This window comes from Harmonia axyridis, chromosome 6 (genome assembly GCF_914767665.1).
Source record: "Harmonia axyridis chromosome 6, icHarAxyr1.1, whole genome shotgun sequence".
In the NCBI taxonomy this organism is placed as follows: Eukaryota; Metazoa; Arthropoda; class Insecta; order Coleoptera; family Coccinellidae; genus Harmonia; species Harmonia axyridis.
Window position 1 is genome coordinate 38,933,533 of NC_059506.1, and position 17,355 is coordinate 38,950,887.

The window sequence follows — 17,355 nt, forward strand, 5'->3', positions numbered from 1 at the left end:
ATCATTCATAATTTAAATACCATAACAATTGACTTTATTATTTTTGATAAGTAGGTAATCAGTATCCTGCATTTTCCGATAACAATGCAATGGTTAATGAGGAAAATTGATATAATCACAGGTGATTTATTTCTATGTTTTCCTCTAATCCTGGAAATGATTTAATTCATCTGTGGCGTGATTGTTGGCAGGTAATATAACCTTATTTCAAGAATCGAATTTCACAAGCTCAAACATCAGTAAACAATGCAGTTTAAAGTACAGGAAAGATTAAAAACGACCTTCCTCTTAATACCTTAAATACTATTTCAAATTTGAGACTAGATGCCAAGAAGTCTCAAAAAAATATGATTCTATTTTCCTCGTAGTCAACAGTAGTTTTTATTTTTTTTATGCACAAATATCGAGTGCTGTGTACTATTATGCCTTTTCTACAAGTCAACAAGAAACTTCTTCTCCTGTTTGTGTTTCTTGTACTGCTATGGATATGTTTCTATACTGAACCTTCCCATCACTTCTCTAGCATTTTTATATATTTCTACAAGACAGATTCAATAAAATGCTACAGATATCAAGGGGAAACCTTGCCCGAAATATCTACAGTTGATGTTAGGAAAGGAAAATCAATATTTTTTCACGAAACTTCTTGTAACTCCTATATCAATGGAAAAATTGTAATTGCTGCAAGAGAGGCTTGTGCCGTGGAATCAGCTGCTCTTTTGAACCCCGATACAGATGTATATTTACTATTTACATCGCCAGGGGTGATTAAACTTGAAGGAACCGAATCAGATAGATTCTTAAAAGCACTGATGAGTTATAAAAATGTAAGACTTCATCATTTGAACTACAAGGCCTATACAAAAGATACTCCTTTGGAGGATTTGTATGAAAGTGGTAGAATTGAAGCTAGTAACTATGCTATGTCTCATGCCAGTGACGTGTTAAGGTAGTTAATTCATGATTGTCAATTGCAAATTTTTAATTTTGCATTTGTAGATATTTGACCTTGTGGAAATATGGTGGCATCTACCTGGATCTTGACGTGGTTGTTATTAAAAATTTAGAATCTCTTCCTCCTAACTTTTCTGGCTGTGAATCTATGGAAAATGTAGCTGCTGGTATTATGGGTTTCGAATCCAATAGTTCAGGACTTGGTAATAGTTTAGCTGAAGAATGTATAATGGATCTGAAAAGTCATTTCAGCGGTACAATATGGGGCAACAATGGACCTGGTGTCGTTACCAGGTGAATATATTTACAGCATAGTTGCCTAATATGTATGTTATGAGACGTTATTCTTGAATATATTTTATTTTTCAGATTGGTTAAAAAACATTGCCACGTGAACAAAATCAAAGATTCAATCGGCAGAGTTTGTGATGATTTCAAAATATACCCACCTGAGACTTTCTACCCTATTCCATGGCCTTCTTGGGAATATTACTTCAAAGAGAAATATTTTGCCAAAGTCATGAATGCAACTTTGAACAGTTACATAATACATGTTTGGAACAAACACAGTACATCATTACGGTTACCTTTGAATTCTAAAAGCGCTTACTCAATGTTTGCGAAAAAATTCTGTCCTAAGGTGTATAAAGAATGTGATGAGTATTTTTAAGGCAGCTTACATAATTTTTTGGGTTGTAAGTATTTTTTAAGCTTCATTTTGTTATTTACGGTTTTTATTGTTTAATTTATTATGGAGGTACTGGTATTTTTAGATTGACTATTGGTAGTTTTTATTGACACAAATATTCACTAATTGTTTTCTGTTGAATTGTATTTATTTCGAGATAACCCGAGATTTTCAAAAAATTCACTAACTGTATATAGATTATTCTACATTAATTTATAATTAAAAATTACTAACTATAATTCCACATTGACTTATTTTGATTATTATACATCAACTTATAATTTAAAATTACTTATGATAATATTAAGGCAATTGTTGTTTATATACATTGAAATGTTTGTTATTTTGATAAATAAAAATAACATAATTTTGTACTGCCAAATTTCAGTCCAACCAAAATTCCTGGTTTTGTTGATTATTCTTATTATAACAGAATTAATGACCAGGAAATATGTTGCTTTGATATATAGTTTTGGTTACGTTTGAATAAATTGGCTTCATTTTGTTAGATGAAGTATGGAGAGTCTTTAAAAAAAAAATTAAAAAAAAAATGATTCTTAGTTCATGCAAAGATGTATTCATAAACTAAGGTCTACTAATTACACCAATCTATAGACCTTGTTCATAAACAAAGTGATCATGAAAATCTCATTGTTTTGTTTTCAGTTTCTGTGAATTACCAACATAACCTTACTTTATCTATAGAGCAATTTCTTAAAATAATTAATCCAAATGTCCTTTTGTTTTATGGAATCGAAATTAATTAGATAATAGGATATTATTATCTTATTCTAAAATAAGTGCCATTCACGAAATAATAATTTTGAATTTGTCATGCTTCCACAGAATTTGATACAAGAATTATTTTGTTGTCTGTGTCTGCTTTATTCGACTGCTATCGGAATTTGAACAATCAATTCTAAATTTTTAATTGAAAGTTATAAAATAGATCACCTAAAATAGAAATGCTGAACTCAGGGTAGATTTTCATTTGATACTGTCGAGAGAAGAAACTAAATTTGATCCATTTCAGGAAATTGAAAGATAAAACAATATTCATAACTGGAGCAAGTAGAGGAATTGGTGAAGCAATAGCTATCAAATGTGCCAAAGATGGGGCCAACGTTGTTATTGCTGCAAAAAGTTCAGAACCACATCCTAAGCTTAGCGGAACGATCTATACAGCAGCCGAAAAAAGTGAGGTTCTTGATCTTTCGTAACCATTGACTAAAACATCTTCGTTCCAGTTGAAAAAGCTGGTGGTAGGGCTCTTCCTTGCATCGTAGATGTTAGATACGAAGATCAAATCCAGAAAGCTATAGATGCAGCTGTCGAAAAATTCGGTGGAATAGATATAGTTATAAATAATGCATCTGCAATAAATCTGACTGGAACAGAAGACTTAGACCTGAAACGATATGATCTTATGCAGAATATAAACACCAGAGGCTCTTTTCTTGTGTAAGTTTTTATAGGAAGTGTTATTACTTATTAATTCTTATTGATTCAGATCAAAATTATGCTTGCCTTATTTGAAAAAAAGTGAACATGCTCATATTCTAAATTTGTCTCCTCCTTTGTCGATGGAGCCTCATTGGTTTGCTCCGCATGTTGGTTATACAATATCAAAATATGGGATGAGTATGTTAGTTCTTGGTATGGCGGAAGAATTTCAACCTTTTAATATTGCTGTGAATGCTCTTTGGCCTCGATATGGTGAGATTTTATTTTAAGAACATTGGAATTGATTCATTTGAATGTTTTAGATTCTTTTGGTGGTTTTTTTGGGTTGGACAGATTTTTTTTGTATTTTAGGAGTTCAAACTGCTGCTTTGGAGATGTTGACCTCTAAAGAGAGTGCAAAATATGCCAGAAAACCAACAATTATGGCAGATGCGGCTTATGCCATTCTGGTACAGGATCCAAAGCAGCCAAATTCTTCAGGCAATTTTCACATAGATGATGAGGTCTTAAAAAATGAGGGTATCACAGATTTTGCGCAGTACTGTGTGGATCCTAATTATAAAGATCAACTGATCATAGACTTCTTTGTCAGCAAGTTATAATATTTTTTGATAGACTTTGGTTAGGGTTTTTATTCATACAAAATTCTATTATTTTTTACTCGTTATAGTTCATTGTTGGTGCATTTGTTAGAATAAGGTTTTATGAGAATATATATCTATTTGTTCATTGATTTTTCTTAGCATCTTAGCAGCAGCTGAATAAATAAATAAAAGGTTTTCTTGTTGGTCGAGATATAGATTGAAAAGTGAATCAGGGTAGTTGTCAACGATTCCAATTTTTCACCACTTTAAAAGCATTTAAATATGAAAGAAATTTCAAACTATATTTTGAAGAAAAAGCCAGAATAGGAATATACATAAATATATATTTATTACAAAAAACATTATTTAACTCGATATAAAATTTGCATAACATTGAAAAACTCTCAAAAAACAATTATCACATTTTCGACTTTAGACTGTTCATCAATTTCTCGAGTTTCAAGGCTTTCTGCAGGTTTCCCTTGATTTTCAACCTACCGGTCATATAGGCTGTTGCTGGTTTGATCTTTCCTGTGAACATTTTGAAGAAGTTTTCGCTGTCCATTTGAAGAGTGGCGTCAGGGCTGTTTGTTGCTTCACCTTGTCCACATTTTCCGGTTCCCGATGTGAGGTCCAAGTACCTGAACGACATCCCAAATTAACTATAGAATTTAGGATTTTGGGAGCAGACTTACCATTTTCCTTCTTCTTTTCCCGTTACAACAAATTGGAAGGAAGCACCTGTACTTTTAACGATGTCCTCCGACAGAGAAGCTTCAATTTTTTTGAACAAGCCTGCAACCTTGCCCTGAGGTCCTTCATTTTGTTCGGCGGCCTCTTGGACTTTTTCTTTACGGAAGTTGTTGATAGAGAGGGGATTGTTTGTGTCTGGAGCATCTCCAACAAAGAAATCGGGCATCAGTTGATCCTTATAGGCAGGATCTACGCAGTATTGGTCAAAATCGGTGATGCCATGCGATTTCAAGACTTCATCGTCTATGTAAAAGTTTCCGGTAGCTTTAGGAGATTTAGGATCTTGAGTTAAGATGGCATAAGCAGCGTCGGACATTATTTCAGGTTTTCTGGCGTACTTGGCGCCTTCATTTTGAGTCAACATGTCAAGGGCTGCAGTTTGGACAGCTGGAAAAAGAAGAGTATAAAAATTTATTTGTCTTCTCAAGGGAAAGGAAAAGGTTGCAAAATTTTCCATGAATTGAATATTTGAAAGATTTTTACGGTGACTGACTATACTGATATTTAGACTCTTATTGTTGAAGTAGTTAAAAAAATTAATGTAAAAAAAAATTCGATTGCCTATAACAATTTGAGAAAATTGCCGACCTGTTCTAGGCCACAAAGCATTAACTGCAATGTTATATGGCCGTAATTCTGCATGGAATCCTAAAACGCACATGCTCATTCCGAACTTAGATATGGTGTAAGCCACGTGTGGGGCAAACCAATAGGGCTTCATGTCCAACGGTGGTGACAGGGTTAGAATGTGAGCATGGGAGCTTTTTTTCAGATACGGAAGACACGTTTTCGAGCTGCAATGATTTTTTTAGGTCAACTTGAAATTGTTTGCGAATAATTAACTCACACTAAAAACGTTCCCCTAGTGTTGATGTCCTGCATCAAATCGTACTTTTTCATCGTTACTTCTTCAGTTCCAATCAAATTGATGGCGGAAGCGTTGTTAATGACTATGTCGATGCCCCCAAATTTTTTCACTGCTTGTTCTACAGCGCTTTGTACTTGAGCTTCGTCCCTGACGTCTACAACGCAAGGCAAAGCCTTGCCGCCGCATTTCTCGACTAAAAATTATCCTGCATTAAGAAATTCGCATTCTTTTCGATAATACAAACTTTCTTCTGCAGCAGTGTAAATGGTCCCCGGAAGGATTTTATGGGGTTCTGCCGTTTTCGCAGCTACTACAATGTTTGCTCCATCCCTGGCCGCTTTCAGCGCTATGGCTTTGCCGATACCCCTGCTGGCCCCTGTGATGAGTATTGTCTTTCCTGCTAGTTTTCTGAAAGAAGAAACTGGTTATGGAGAGATAACAAGGATAGGTTTCCCCGAAGTTACCCCGTATTTATCATGGTTGATTCCTCAAATAACGGTAAGTTGAAACAAATATGTTGGCAAAGTCCAAAGTTTAATTCAATCAGTTCAATTTCAGAGCACTCTATTTGGTTTGGACCTTGCCATTTGTAGATTGATTGTTAACCTCGATTTCACAATTGTGACGTACGCGATCAAAACAGCCTACGATTGATTAGAACTACCGGGTACGAGTAGCAATTTTTCGAATTTGAAATTTAAATTTTATGTTATTTAATTAATCAATTTTCGGGACGTTGGCTACTGTATTATTTTCAACGAAATAGATTCGTCGTTGTTTAGGCTACTTAATATTCCATTTGACGTTGTAATTTTCAGTTTGAAATTTTATATATCGAGGAGAAAATGCCGGCTTTTATGATCTACGAACTGGAACAGACATTGAGCGCTATACGGTTTACCCCCCAAAATGTGGCAACCTGTGAGTGTTATTTTTCAATAACTTAAAATTAAGTCTTCAAGCGTAAATTCGGGTATTGCATAATGGAAACTGCTATTTCGATCTGTTTTCTACTTGGGCCTGTATGGAAGCTCGGGAAATTCAACATATAAATTTCCCGAGCTATCTACATGTAAATTTCAGTTTTTTTTAAATATCTAAAACCGGATTATATGGGTGAAGGGATTATCTCCACCTTAAACCAACGAAACCATTGAATTGATTTTAATGTTTCAGCGGTATCCTTTGGAAATATGACCCAGGAAAAGCTTGTGGAAGACAACATAAAATCAAGGACATTACTGATCTCTTTTCTGCGTATGAGTAGCAAAAGGAAGATGGCCATGCTAACGAAAATGTTCCAGTCGGTTCGCAATCTTCGGACTCTTGCGGACATATTGAACACCTTCGTGTCCGTCAACACCAAGCTGATGACTTATTCTAAAATCTCGTAAGTGTTCTAAATTTTCAATTGGAGCAAAAAATTTGCCTATTCACTTTTTCAATTTGGTAATATAGTTAAAAAATTCATCACTTCCAATGGATTTATTCAATAATAATAGGCTCGAGCGGATTTTTTTCTATTTCTATATTTAAGATAAAAATTAAGAAATCACTTTTGAAAAATATTATTAAATATTATTCCACATAAGTATATGTTTATTAATATTTCCTCTTAACAGTTTCAATTCGGAGATGTATGTTGATATCTATAAATTTTCATCAATGCAACTTCTAATAGAGAATATTAGCTTGAAAAAATCTTCTCTGGCCATACTGCCTTTCCTTTCTCTCGATTCTGAAGGGCGAATCTTTGGGGATTGTCTTACTGATAACCATTTTGTAATATTGTTATTTATATTATTATTTGATCAATTTAGGGATTGTTATATCTTCAAAGTTATATTGAAACAATTCAATTTCACAGGTCAGATTCCAATTCTTCCTATGAACAGTTTGTCCAGGACCATGACAGGATGTTGGATCAAGATGCCCTTGAAGAAATGGTACTTGACAACACAGAATGGTTCACAACTCTGGGAGATGCCGCACAGACAGATATAATAACAAGTGAGTGTAATAACAAGCTTATAGTTTCGAGGTCTATAATAAGACCAGTTTGGAAACGGATGACGCATAGTCAGTTGAATATTTTCAATATTGAACTTATTAACATAATAATAAAATGATTTTCCATCGTATTGACCCTTTCCTTGACCATTGTTTTTAATGAACTAAACTAAAACAAAAGCATTCTTTGTGATTATTAAAACACAAGTAATGATTATATTTAATGGAAAATCTGTATTTGTGACAGTTTGTTGATTTTCATTAATTACTTAGCATATTCCAACATTAATCTCAATCAATTCGTGTGATTTCAGCTGAAACGGGATCGTCAAAACCTCCATGAATATCTTGTGCGAACGGCCCTCAAGGAAAGCTGTTGGTTGTGACTACCGAGGTCTCCCGATTTCAACCCAGATGGTATTACCTGAAAATCTACAGCACCCACGTTTGTCCTGCTGTTGGAATTTAGTTTATTCAGTATATTCACTAAATTTTAACTGAAATGTTTCTTAAAATGAACCTGAGCAATATCTTTGGAATCAAAATTCTCTTTTGTTTTTATGTCTGGAAGGTTTTTGTAAATAAAATAATGTTCCCTATTTTTTCATCAATAAAATAGTAAATTCAATTTTTTTTATTATTTTCTGAAACCTTTCCATTCTCCCCCCCCCATAAAATTCTGAATGAACTAGAAAAGCTACTAATTAGGTTAAAAAAATTTCAATTTGATCCTTTTAGACCACTGAGATTTTGAAAATCCTAGAAACTGGATAGGTCAAATAAAAAAAATTCTAAATGACCTTGACCTTGAAATTCGTCCTTGACCTTGAACTCAAGCTCAGCTTGAAAACGATTTTCGACATTTTCAGTGTGACCGAAGTTTGAAGGTACAACTAATCTAAGTTCAAATCGAAAATTTTCGCGTTAATTTTGGCCAATTTTCGGTCTTACCTTGAGTAAGTAGGTCAAGGGCAGTCCAAGGTCATACTGAAAATTTTTCGTGTTAACCTTGACTTAAATCACCAAAGTCAAACAGAAAAATTCCCACTATTTACGTAAAAAATTTTCGATTTGACCTTGGTGACTTAAGTCAAGGTCGACACGAAAATTCTTCAAATCGAAAATTTTCAGTTTGACCTTGACCTACTTGTTCAAGGTCAAAATGAAAAATTTTCGTGTTGACCTTGGACTGACCTTGACTTAAGTCACCAAGGTCAAACCGAAAAATTTTCACAATTTACGTAAAATTTTTAGATTTGACCTTGGTGACTTAAGTCAAGGTCAGTCCAAGGTCGACACGAAAATTTTTCAATTTGACCTTGACGTAATTGTTCAAGGTCAAATCGAAAATTTTCAGTTTGACCTTGACCTACTTCTTCAAGGTCAAAATGAAAAATTTTCGTGTTGACCTTGGACTGACCTTGACTTAAGTCACCAAGGTCAAACCGAAAAATTTTCACAATTTATTTTACGTAAATTGTGAAAATTTTTCGGTTTGACCTTGGTGACTTAAGTCAAGGTCAGTCCAAGGTCAACACGAAAATTTTTCATTTTGACCTTGAACAAGTAGGTCAAGGTCAAACTGAAAATTTTCGATTTGAAGAATTTTCGTGTCGACCTTGACTTAAGTCACCAAGGTCAAATCGAAAATTTTTTACGTAAATAGTGGGAATTTTTCTGTTTGACTTTGGTGATTTAAGTCAAGGTTAACACGAAAAATTTTCAGTATGACCTTGGACTGCCCTTGACCTACTTACTCAAGGTAAGACCGAAAATTGGCCAAAATTAACGCGAAAATTTTCGATTTGAACTTAGATTAGTTGTACCTTCAAACTTCGGTCACACTGAAAATGTCGAAAATCGTTTTCAAGCTGAGCTTGAGTTCAAGGTCAAGGACGAATTTCAAGGTCAAGGTCATTTAGAATTTTTTTTATTTGACCTATCCAGTTTCTAGGATTTTCAAAATCTCAGTGGTCTAAAAGGATCAAATTGAAATTTTTTTAACCTAATTAGTAGCTTTTCTAGTTCATTCAGAATTTTATGGGGGGGGGGGAATGGAAAGGTTTCAGAAAATAATAAAAAAAATTGAATTTACTATTTTATTGATGAAAAAATAGGGAACATTATTTTATTTACAAAAACCTTCCAGACATAAAAACAAAAGAGAATTTTGATTCCAAAGATATTGCTCAGGTTCATTTTAAGAAACATTTCAGTTAAAATTTAGTGAATATACTGAATAAACTAAATTCCAACAGCAGGACAAACGTGGGTGCTGTAGATTTTCAGGTAATACCATCTGGGTTGAAATCGGGAGACCTCGGTAGTCACAACCAACAGCTTTCCTTGAGGGCCGTTCGCACAAGATATTCATGGAGGTTTTGACGATCCCGTTTCAGCTGAAATCACACGAATTGATTGAGATTAATGTTGGAATATGCTAAGTAATTAATGAAAATCAACAAACTGTCACAAATACAGATTTTCCATTAAATATAATCATTACTTGTGTTTTAATAATCACAAAGAATGCTTTTGTTTTAGTTTAGTTCATTAAAAACAATGGTCAAGGAAAGGGTCAATACGATGGAAAATCATTTTATTATTATGTTAATAAGTTTATTGACCAAGTATCTGGACCAGTTCGGAATCAGATGAAGAAAAGCCAGTTCAATATTTAAAATATCTTCTGATTATGCGTCAAACGATTCCAAACTGGTCCAGACTGCATGCTTAAACAAACCTATTATAGACCACGAAAATATACACATAAAAACAACGATTTGAAATGTGGAAAAAATTTCATTCCGAATTTACTCTCAATTGGGAGTATTGATGAGTTTGTGTGTAGACGTACTTGGATAAAAAAAAATTGGTTTATTCTGAAATAACTTAATGCGGATTAGTAGAATTCCCTTTTTGAAGAAAATAAAAAATACACCCAATTTAATTTGTTTTTCTATTAAATAGGTTTTATGCGTTTATCTGGAGGAAGTATAATAAAAAAAATGTACACTCGTTTAATAAAAATATTCAATACAAGAAGTGCAAAAGGAAAACAAGATGATGAAGAATACAAGTCTAAGACCAGTATGATTTTTCCACAAAACTGTGAAGAACGACTTTTCAAATTTTTTGACTTCCAACCAAGATATGTTTACCAAGATGAGGAGGTGCAAGACAATTTTATTTTTCATTGATCAGTATTGAAACACAAATATTTTTTAGAGTGACTACAATCCAGATAGTCCAACTAATAAAAAAGTAGTAGAGGCAAGAAAACAATGGCAGGCGACTATGGCGAAATTGAGAAAAGATATTGAAGCAGAAATTCAGAAACTGAATGAGCCCATTTTAGACAGAATAGCAGAAAATCAAGCTTCTAAACTGAATATTAAAAAAACAGACGACTCAAAAAATGGCAAAGACAATGGAACAACCAAAAAGACTGCTAAAAGTAAAACACAGGAAGATACAGATATAGATTGGGTGAGTGTACTAGTAAGCTTGACAAGATTCCAAATGAGATTTTATTAAATTAGGTCCAGTTTCTACCAGTTTGGAATGTAAAAAAAATATTTGCTTATCTAGATGAAAAAACCCTATATAATTTGAGAAATGTTAACGACTATTGGGCCACGATATCTAAGGAAGTCTTGGCTGAAAAGAAGGCGAGAGATTATCTGGATTCAGTCATAAAAAAATCTGAGGTGAGTTTTCAATGTTAAAGAGAGAATTATAAACAAATGTTTTTTTTTGTACAAGGAATTCTTGGACAATCTGCTAGATATCTCACCGGCCAGAACTGAAGTAGAAATTGAAGAAAAAGTACTTGTGTCCGAACCTTCAGGTTATAAAAAGAGAAAGGAAAAACAGAGAAGAACAGCAACATCCATTCGAAGAAAAATAGATTCAGAATATCTTCTTCATAGTAAATCAGTGTTGAGTGAATGTTTCAAAGAGGTGAGTTACATCCAGAATTGAGAGAATGGCAACAGGTCATATATTCTTTGGAGAAGTCCGAATTGAAAAAATACACTTCAAATAGTGTAATATGCACTTGAAAGAATATATGGTCTGTTGCCATTCTCCCAATTCTGGATGTTACCCACCTCTCTGAAAAATTGCAAAGTAGAAGGAAAAGAGATATATGCTTTTTCTCACTTTTTTTCCAGTTTGATACCCAAAATGCTATGTTCTTGACGAAACTCAAATCATTTCCGACTGGCATTCCAAATCCTCTGGTCTGCGTTCAAAACGAATCGACAGATATCAGCCTGAGCAATGTTGCCAGTATACACTTGATTCAGGACAATCTGAAAGCTGAGCCAAAATCTCCTCACGGTTCCGAAATGGACAAAGTATCTTCAACTGCTAGCATCATGAGCTTGGTACCATCCATTGTTGTGTCTGTAGATGATATGCAAACTTGGTGAAAAATAATATTTGTATCCTATTTACAATTTTTATCAATAATCATGTTTTGAAAGATATATAGTTTTTTATTACTTCATTCCTTAAATTTCGGAAAAACACAAGTGTCAATTAGGTTATGGTTCGTATATCACCTTGGTTAGTAAGTTGGTGGTCTGTATATGTCAAATTCCTCAAAAACCGGTGACTATTTCCTCAATCTGTCATCGGAGCAAATGTACTTTTATTCTGATTAGGTTCGGTAATCACACCCACTCCGGTGGGCAGTTGTCATTTTAATTTTCAGATTAATGTTTACGAATATTTTCCATGACATCTTAACACTCAAAAACTTCATTATTTCAATTATGAAACAAATACCCTTCAAAACCATTGAGAACTATTATTATATTAGTTATTTACAAATTAAGAGAGATCAACCATTTATAACCTCCAAAATTCTGACAATGAAAAATTTAGTCTACCATTGACAAGTGTCAAGCTGTCCGTAAATACGAAGCAGGTTACCTGACACATTGAAGACCACTAGTATCGCTCTGAAATTCTCGGCGATATACGGACCATACCCTTAATGAAATAAAAATTCTTCTAACCTGGGTACTATCTGAAATGGTGAATTTACAGGAACAATACAACTGAATCCCAAATCACAATGTGATATGCCTGTGAAGGACATTCTTCTTCTTTCTAGTTATAATTTAGTAAACTGCTCGTTTTCTTCAGCTGGCAAATTATCACTCCCATGTTTTCGCAGTCATCACATACTGCTGCGACCAACTGGTGATTTGTCTTGTGCCATTTTCAGTCCCTTCTCATTCCATTCCTTTTCTCTCTTCAATACCCAATCATTGATGTTATCAATTCCACACATGCTTCTGATGTTCATTTGCTTCTTTCCCGATCTGTGAGTTTTTTTGCTGCTATTTTGTATAACACTTTGATATCAGTGGCTTCCAATATTCGGCTTGTTTTTGAGGTTTCCATCCTGGATGGTTCAAAATGGAACAATTCTAAAAATAAAATGGTAAATTATTCACCAATCAGAGAAATAAACTAAAGCCAAGAAAAAGAAAATCACCTGAAAGTATTCCGAACTAACCTGTTATCCACTTCAATTTTTCCTTGTAATCAATATAAGTCAATTTGTAAGATAAAATGAAGATCTATTCTACATAGTAAACATTTACTGAAATATTTCCAAAAAATAACAAGACATTTCAACAATTAAATGCAAAGAAATTATGACTAACAAACAATTGAGAGCATCACTAGAAATATCACAATTATGTCCAACATTAAGAACCTCTTATTACAGAATTGCTAACATAGAAATCCCATAGGAGCTGGTAGAAACAAGCTCAGATGGATATAATGGGGCCATAAGGAGGACAATATTTCCAAAAAATTCAGTCGTACGAGATGTAAAACCAAAAAATTCACTTATAAATTGTTGTAACAGTTTGATTGTTTTAAAAATAACTACGGAAAAAGTATACAAAACCGTGCACCCATTTAGGGCCTCTCCTTTTCTTCTCCATTGGCAAGCCGAACTTGTACAAATCCACACACTCCTCATGCAATTTCTTTTGAAGTTCCTTGTTTTCTGTTATAATTGCTAGTTGGGTTTCCAAGTCCCTTTTAACGGAACGTTCTCCAAAGTTAGGAGAACCAATCAGAGTCAGACAGGGGTAGTTGCAGTTGGGAGGATAGTACCTTAAATTAGAATTCCATAAATAGAACTCTTATATATGCAAAAATTTCATATTATACACGCAAAATTTCAACTTGGATCACTGTTAATGATCTTAATAATCTTACCATAAACCTTTTCCATGATATGTCCAACCATCTCTCAAATATTCACTTAGAATTATTCTGCTATGATGACCATACTTTTCACATTTTTTTCTGAATTTTTGAGCTATTAAACAATAGGCATATGGTATTTGTCCGGCTACTCCTTTAGCTCCTAAAAACCCATTTGCCTGTAATTGAAATTTATTAATATTTAGAAAATGACAGAACATATCTTAATTTTAATGTTCCAAAATAATTACACATTCATTTCAACAATTCACACTGTAGAAACTTTCTCCTATCTTATTCTTCGAACAATTTCTAAAAAATAATAAGATTTGGAGTATAAAAAGGTAAAAACCTAACCTAATCTAAACCAAGGGGATGGAAACATCTAGCCTTAAAAATCACTTTGAATTGAAACATGTCATAGATAATAGACATACAATACCTTGGGATGTGCCATTAGAATATCACAGTTTGCTTTAGAATTGTGTATCAAATTGTTCATATAATCTTCTGTGAGGTTGAAATATCCAGTAGCAATTTTCAATTTAGAATTTTCGGTGGCTTCTTTTATCAATTTTTCTGTGACTAAAGCATCTTGTTCGACTCCCAACTGTCCCATCTGCACCAAAGGGAAAACCCAAGTATCTTAAAAATAACCATTATAGACATGAATCAAAAATTTTCAGTCAAGTATCCTACCATTTCCTTCAGTTTTGTGACTGTTTTGCTCTTCTCTAGTTTCAAGCAAATAACTTTCTACCAGATCTCCTGCACTTTCGACAAATCTATTTTTATTGCCCTCAAAAGGTGATATTATCCATTTTTCATTCAACTTTATGTTATTATGACTGTCCATGGCTAAACTGAACATCTGTACTCTTTCAATCAAACCATTATAAAAATCACAAATTTTTTTGTCTCTTATCAGAAAATATCTATCTTGCCTATTTGTAAAATAATCATTGGACAAATTCGCCCCACTTATAAGAAGGGTATCGTCAAATATATATAATTTCATATGCTGGAGTCCTAATAACTCATTCCACTTGTGCGGTAGAAGTTTCTTGATAAAACCTCTTAAAACTGGGGTGTGGTATAGAGATATTTGACAATTTTCACTATTTTCCTTCAATAATGGTAAAAGAGTTGTTCTAGAATTGTCGGAAAATCTACTACCTCTAGTATAATCTAATAGAATATTGACATTCACTTTTTTTTCTTTAAAATTGGTATTTCCCATAATTTTTTCCACTAGTTCAGTCTCCAATTTTCCACTGCCATAGTACAAACTTGCCAATGTTATTCTTTCTCTTGCGTTAGCACCGAACTGCAGCAATATTTCATAGAACTGAGCGGGATTATTTAAAATACTGATATTTGAAGATTTTACTGGAAAACAAGGAGCTACACTTGTCAACCAACCAAACGGTATCGTCTCTTTGTTCGTGAAAGGATTATGGTAAATTGCATTTTCACTTTGGATAGTCGTTTCGAAAACATTGTTTAAAATTCTTCGAATCATTTTAAACTGGGGAGAATTTAATCGGATTAGATACTTTCTTCAATACTAAGTTGCTGGAATTAGTGAATCAATAGATATCCGCAACTTCTAGAATATATTTGCTCTCTTATTTTCGTAATACAAATAAAAACATATAACCTATAAATTTGACGTTTATTTTGAAGGTCGAAATTTCAGTAGTTCAATTGTAACTAAAGGAAGGTTCACACGCATGGATTAATAAATGAGAAAATACTGAAAAGGAAAACTGGGCATGAACACTGTATGCAAATTTCTTGTTTCCGTGTTATATATTTTTGTAGATCTTGTTTTGGAGTTGATTAGATATTTTTGTTATAATTGAGTTGCAATCAATGAATATTCGAGACTTGCGTTTGCTCGTTAAATTTAATTTCGCAAATGATGTCAATTTATTTTTCAATAAAAAACCAGACATATTGTTCAACTCATTATCTTTTTTTCTTGCAAAATTCTCTGATATCACTTACCATTCGATTTTTTGTTGTCCTCCGTCCGACCATATCGCTTGTATTTTGTCTCGATAATTTTTTCTTTCTTAACATTTTCATCACGAAGGTTTCAAATTTTTTTCTTCACCGTCTGATCACGTTTACAATTCCGCAATGAATTTCTTCTTCCGAGTCTGTGGAAATCGAATAGATTTTAGCTTATTTTCGTTTCGTATACGTTTAAAATGAGCAAAGTTCCTCTGAATAAATATTTTAGGGTATGGTTTGAATTTTTTAAATATAGCTACCGATTGAAAGAAGTTATGGGTATTTTACCTTTTCTATTATCAATATTTTTCGCTTCTTCCCCCAACGTTTCACTTTCTTCTGTACGAAGCATTGTTCACGTTTCTTCGACTATCAAATATTAATTACTGTTCATTTCAAAAACTGTTTCATGTTCTTTCTTGATTTCAATTCACCTTAGAAAAATTGAATTAGTCCATAAGGTGCATTCTACGTCCAAAGTTTGACCTTACCTTCAAAAGATCAAACGAAAATCTTGAATAATGGAAGAGGATAGTTAAAGCTACAAATAAAGAAAATTTGAAATAGTTGATTTAATTCAATAATGAAAGATAAAGGCCATTCAAAAACTGTGTATCGTGGAAAATAACAATAATCAGAGTGTTTAACCATCAGTTCAACATTACAAAACTGTTCTACCTGAGTGTAAAAAAATACAAAATTTCTTCGTGACATCTATTTTTAGTGGTAATGTGAAAAATCTACCTTCTCTTGTGTAATAAATATATAAACTAGCAGGATCTTTGGTTGACTTAAACATTATTTATGACTAGTTTTATAATATCACTTGAAATTAACATTTCTTCTTCATATTCCCCATCCAGAGATTCAGGTTTGGAGGGTTTATTTATTTATTGCTTTTTATCAACATCAAACGAATCTCTGGACAGGAGGAATATCAAAATAACAATATCAATATTCAGGAGTCATTGACTTAAAATTGGTTCCAGCCAATTCGAACACCTCGCTTATCAAAGAAACAACTTTAAGGCAGTTTTAGGTTCTGGACTGTGTTTAGAAATGCATCGCTTAGGAACTACAGTTGGACTTGGAAAAAAAAATCATCAATGACTCCTGGAACCAACATAAATAAATTTAAAAATTTATTTATTTCAGTCTTTGGTACGTTCCAAATAAATAATATCTAGGACTATTTACAATTTTACATGAATTTTGGAATTCGAGCATTTCGCCATATAATTGTTCGAAAAATGCGCACCCCGCTCCAATTGAGCAAACCAAATCGTCGTTAATTCACTGGTATAAAAAAAAAGTTTTTCTCCTCCACGTCTACCTAAACGACAAATCCGAATCCCTTTGGAATAAAACAAAAACGTATTTACACATAAACCAAAAAGAAATTCTCTCGTCCCCGCTACACCCCGAACCTGCTGTACATGTACTGACTGTCCACGCCCTCTCCGAGGTTCTCCAGGGGTCCCACCGAGGGGTTCATCACGTTGAAGAGGATGGCGAAGATCGTGCAGGCCGCGTAGACCCCCAACGCCACCCACCACAGCAGCTGCTCGTGGAGCTTCTGCTCGAAGTTCTTGAGCACCAAGAGGCCGATGGTGAGGCCGGCCAGGGCACCGGTCAGGTGCGCCACGTACGACACTGGCGGGCCAAAGACCTCACCCGCGTACCTCGAGTAGATGGCGTAGCCTACGTCGCAGGATGCTGAAAAAGAAAGACATGTTACTAATCGCTCAAAATTAGAATCGGGCAGATATTACGGG

At 33.7% G+C, this 17,355-nt stretch overlaps 5 protein-coding genes across 12 annotated transcripts in view; 3 read left to right on the forward strand and 2 right to left on the reverse strand.

The window, feature by feature from the left end:
* Nucleotides 1–93: 93 nt before the first annotated feature.
* LOC123683327 (lactosylceramide 4-alpha-galactosyltransferase-like) lies at nt 94–2,016 on the forward strand. Its single transcript, XM_045622298.1, has 3 exons — nt 94–949; nt 1,000–1,248; nt 1,324–2,016. The coding sequence occupies exons 1-3, from the start codon at nt 393–395 to the stop codon at nt 1,622–1,624; spliced, it is 1,107 nt and encodes a 368-aa protein (XP_045478254.1). The 5' UTR covers nt 94–392; the 3' UTR covers nt 1,625–2,016.
* A 450-nt stretch (nt 2,017–2,466) lies between these two features.
* On the forward strand, nt 2,467–3,835 carry LOC123683328 (hydroxysteroid dehydrogenase-like protein 2). Of its 2 annotated transcripts, none has more exons than XM_045622299.1 (5): nt 2,467–2,621; nt 2,676–2,839; nt 2,890–3,103; nt 3,153–3,358; nt 3,458–3,835. In XM_045622299.1, the coding sequence occupies exons 1-5, from the start codon at nt 2,608–2,610 to the stop codon at nt 3,706–3,708; spliced, it is 849 nt and encodes a 282-aa protein (XP_045478255.1). In that variant the 5' UTR covers nt 2,467–2,607; the 3' UTR covers nt 3,709–3,835. The 2 variants fall into 2 exon arrangements, with proteins under 2 accessions (XP_045478255.1, XP_045478256.1); XM_045622300.1 differs by having other exon boundaries at nt 2,893–3,103.
* Nucleotides 3,836–4,014: 179 nt separating this feature from the next.
* LOC123683326 (hydroxysteroid dehydrogenase-like protein 2) lies at nt 4,015–5,934 on the reverse strand. The gene is made up of 6 exons (XM_045622297.1): nt 5,776–5,934; nt 5,556–5,719; nt 5,291–5,504; nt 5,032–5,237; nt 4,386–4,830; nt 4,015–4,331 (listed from the first exon to the last, which is right to left on the reverse strand). The coding sequence occupies exons 1-6, from the start codon at nt 5,787–5,789 to the stop codon at nt 4,109–4,111; spliced, it is 1,266 nt and encodes a 421-aa protein (XP_045478253.1). The 5' UTR covers nt 5,790–5,934; the 3' UTR covers nt 4,015–4,108.
* Nucleotides 5,935–6,002: 68 nt separating this feature from the next.
* Nucleotides 6,003–11,814, forward strand: LOC123683324. Of its 3 annotated transcripts, none has more exons than XM_045622288.1 (8): nt 6,003–6,232; nt 6,488–6,701; nt 7,179–7,321; nt 10,292–10,494; nt 10,550–10,810; nt 10,864–11,031; nt 11,087–11,284; nt 11,497–11,814. In XM_045622288.1, the coding sequence occupies exons 1-8, from the start codon at nt 6,157–6,159 to the stop codon at nt 11,755–11,757; spliced, it is 1,524 nt and encodes a 507-aa protein (XP_045478244.1). In that variant the 5' UTR covers nt 6,003–6,156; the 3' UTR covers nt 11,758–11,814. The 3 variants fall into 3 exon arrangements, with proteins under 3 accessions (XP_045478244.1, XP_045478246.1, XP_045478245.1); XM_045622290.1 differs by lacking the exon at nt 6,003–6,232 and adding an exon at nt 6,239–6,383; XM_045622289.1 differs by lacking the exon at nt 6,003–6,232 and adding an exon at nt 6,240–6,427.
* LOC123683325 (protein rhomboid-like) overlaps nt 9,407–17,355 on the reverse strand; it is a 101,818-nt gene continuing 93,869 nt past the window's right edge. For 2 of the 5 annotated variants that reach the window (XM_045622294.1, XM_045622296.1), the window contains exons 9-13: nt 15,869–17,296; nt 15,572–15,726; nt 12,349–12,765; nt 11,486–11,731; nt 9,407–9,720 (exon numbers count right to left, since the gene is read on the reverse strand). In XM_045622294.1, the coding sequence (XP_045478250.1) occupies nt 16,995–17,296 (302 nt within the window). In that variant the 3' untranslated portion in view covers nt 9,407–9,720; nt 11,486–11,731; nt 12,349–12,765; nt 15,572–15,726; nt 15,869–16,994. Of the gene's footprint in view, nt 9,721–11,485; nt 11,732–12,348; nt 13,469–13,573; nt 13,741–14,003; nt 14,207–14,260; nt 15,249–15,571; nt 15,727–15,868; nt 17,297–17,355 lie in introns of those variants that run through there. The other 3 variants (XM_045622292.1, XM_045622295.1, XM_045622291.1) reach the window with 3 other exon arrangements.

What these genes read in the sequence shown, in the direction of transcription:
- LOC123683327 (XM_045622298.1), top strand. Translation starts at nt 393, where the DNA reads ATGCACAAATATCGAGTGCTGTGTACTATTATGCCTTTTCTACAAGTC. An exon ending in CATGCCAGTGACGTGTTAAG is followed by an intron (nt 950 to 999) that starts GTAGTTAATTCA and finishes TTGCATTTGTAG; the next exon opens with ATATTTGACCTTGTGGAAAT. An exon ending in GGACCTGGTGTCGTTACCAG is followed by an intron (nt 1,249 to 1,323) that starts GTGAATATATTT and finishes TTTATTTTTCAG; the next exon opens with ATTGGTTAAAAAACATTGCC.
- LOC123683328 (XM_045622299.1), top strand. An exon ending in CTATACAGCAGCCGAAAAAA is followed by an intron (nt 2,840 to 2,889) that starts GTGAGGTTCTTG and finishes TCTTCGTTCCAG; the next exon opens with TTGAAAAAGCTGGTGGTAGG. An exon ending in ACCAGAGGCTCTTTTCTTGT is followed by an intron (nt 3,104 to 3,152) that starts GTAAGTTTTTAT and finishes TTATTGATTCAG; the next exon opens with ATCAAAATTATGCTTGCCTT.
- LOC123683326 (XM_045622297.1), bottom strand. An exon ending in ACTAGGGGAACGTTTTTAGT is followed by an intron (nt 5,238 to 5,290) that starts GTGAGTTAATTA and finishes AAATCATTGCAG; the next exon opens with CTCGAAAACGTGTCTTCCGT. An exon ending in TGCTTTGTGGCCTAGAACAG is followed by an intron (nt 4,831 to 5,031) that starts GTCGGCAATTTT and finishes TTCTTTTTCCAG; the next exon opens with CTGTCCAAACTGCAGCCCTT.
- LOC123683324 (XM_045622288.1), top strand. Translation starts at nt 6,157, where the DNA reads ATGCCGGCTTTTATGATCTACGAACTGGAACAGACATTGAGCGCTATA. An exon ending in CCCCCAAAATGTGGCAACCT is followed by an intron (nt 6,233 to 6,487) that starts GTGAGTGTTATT and finishes TTAATGTTTCAG; the next exon opens with CGGTATCCTTTGGAAATATG. An exon ending in ACAGACAGATATAATAACAA is followed by an intron (nt 7,322 to 10,291) that starts GTGAGTGTAATA and finishes TCTATTAAATAG; the next exon opens with GTTTTATGCGTTTATCTGGA.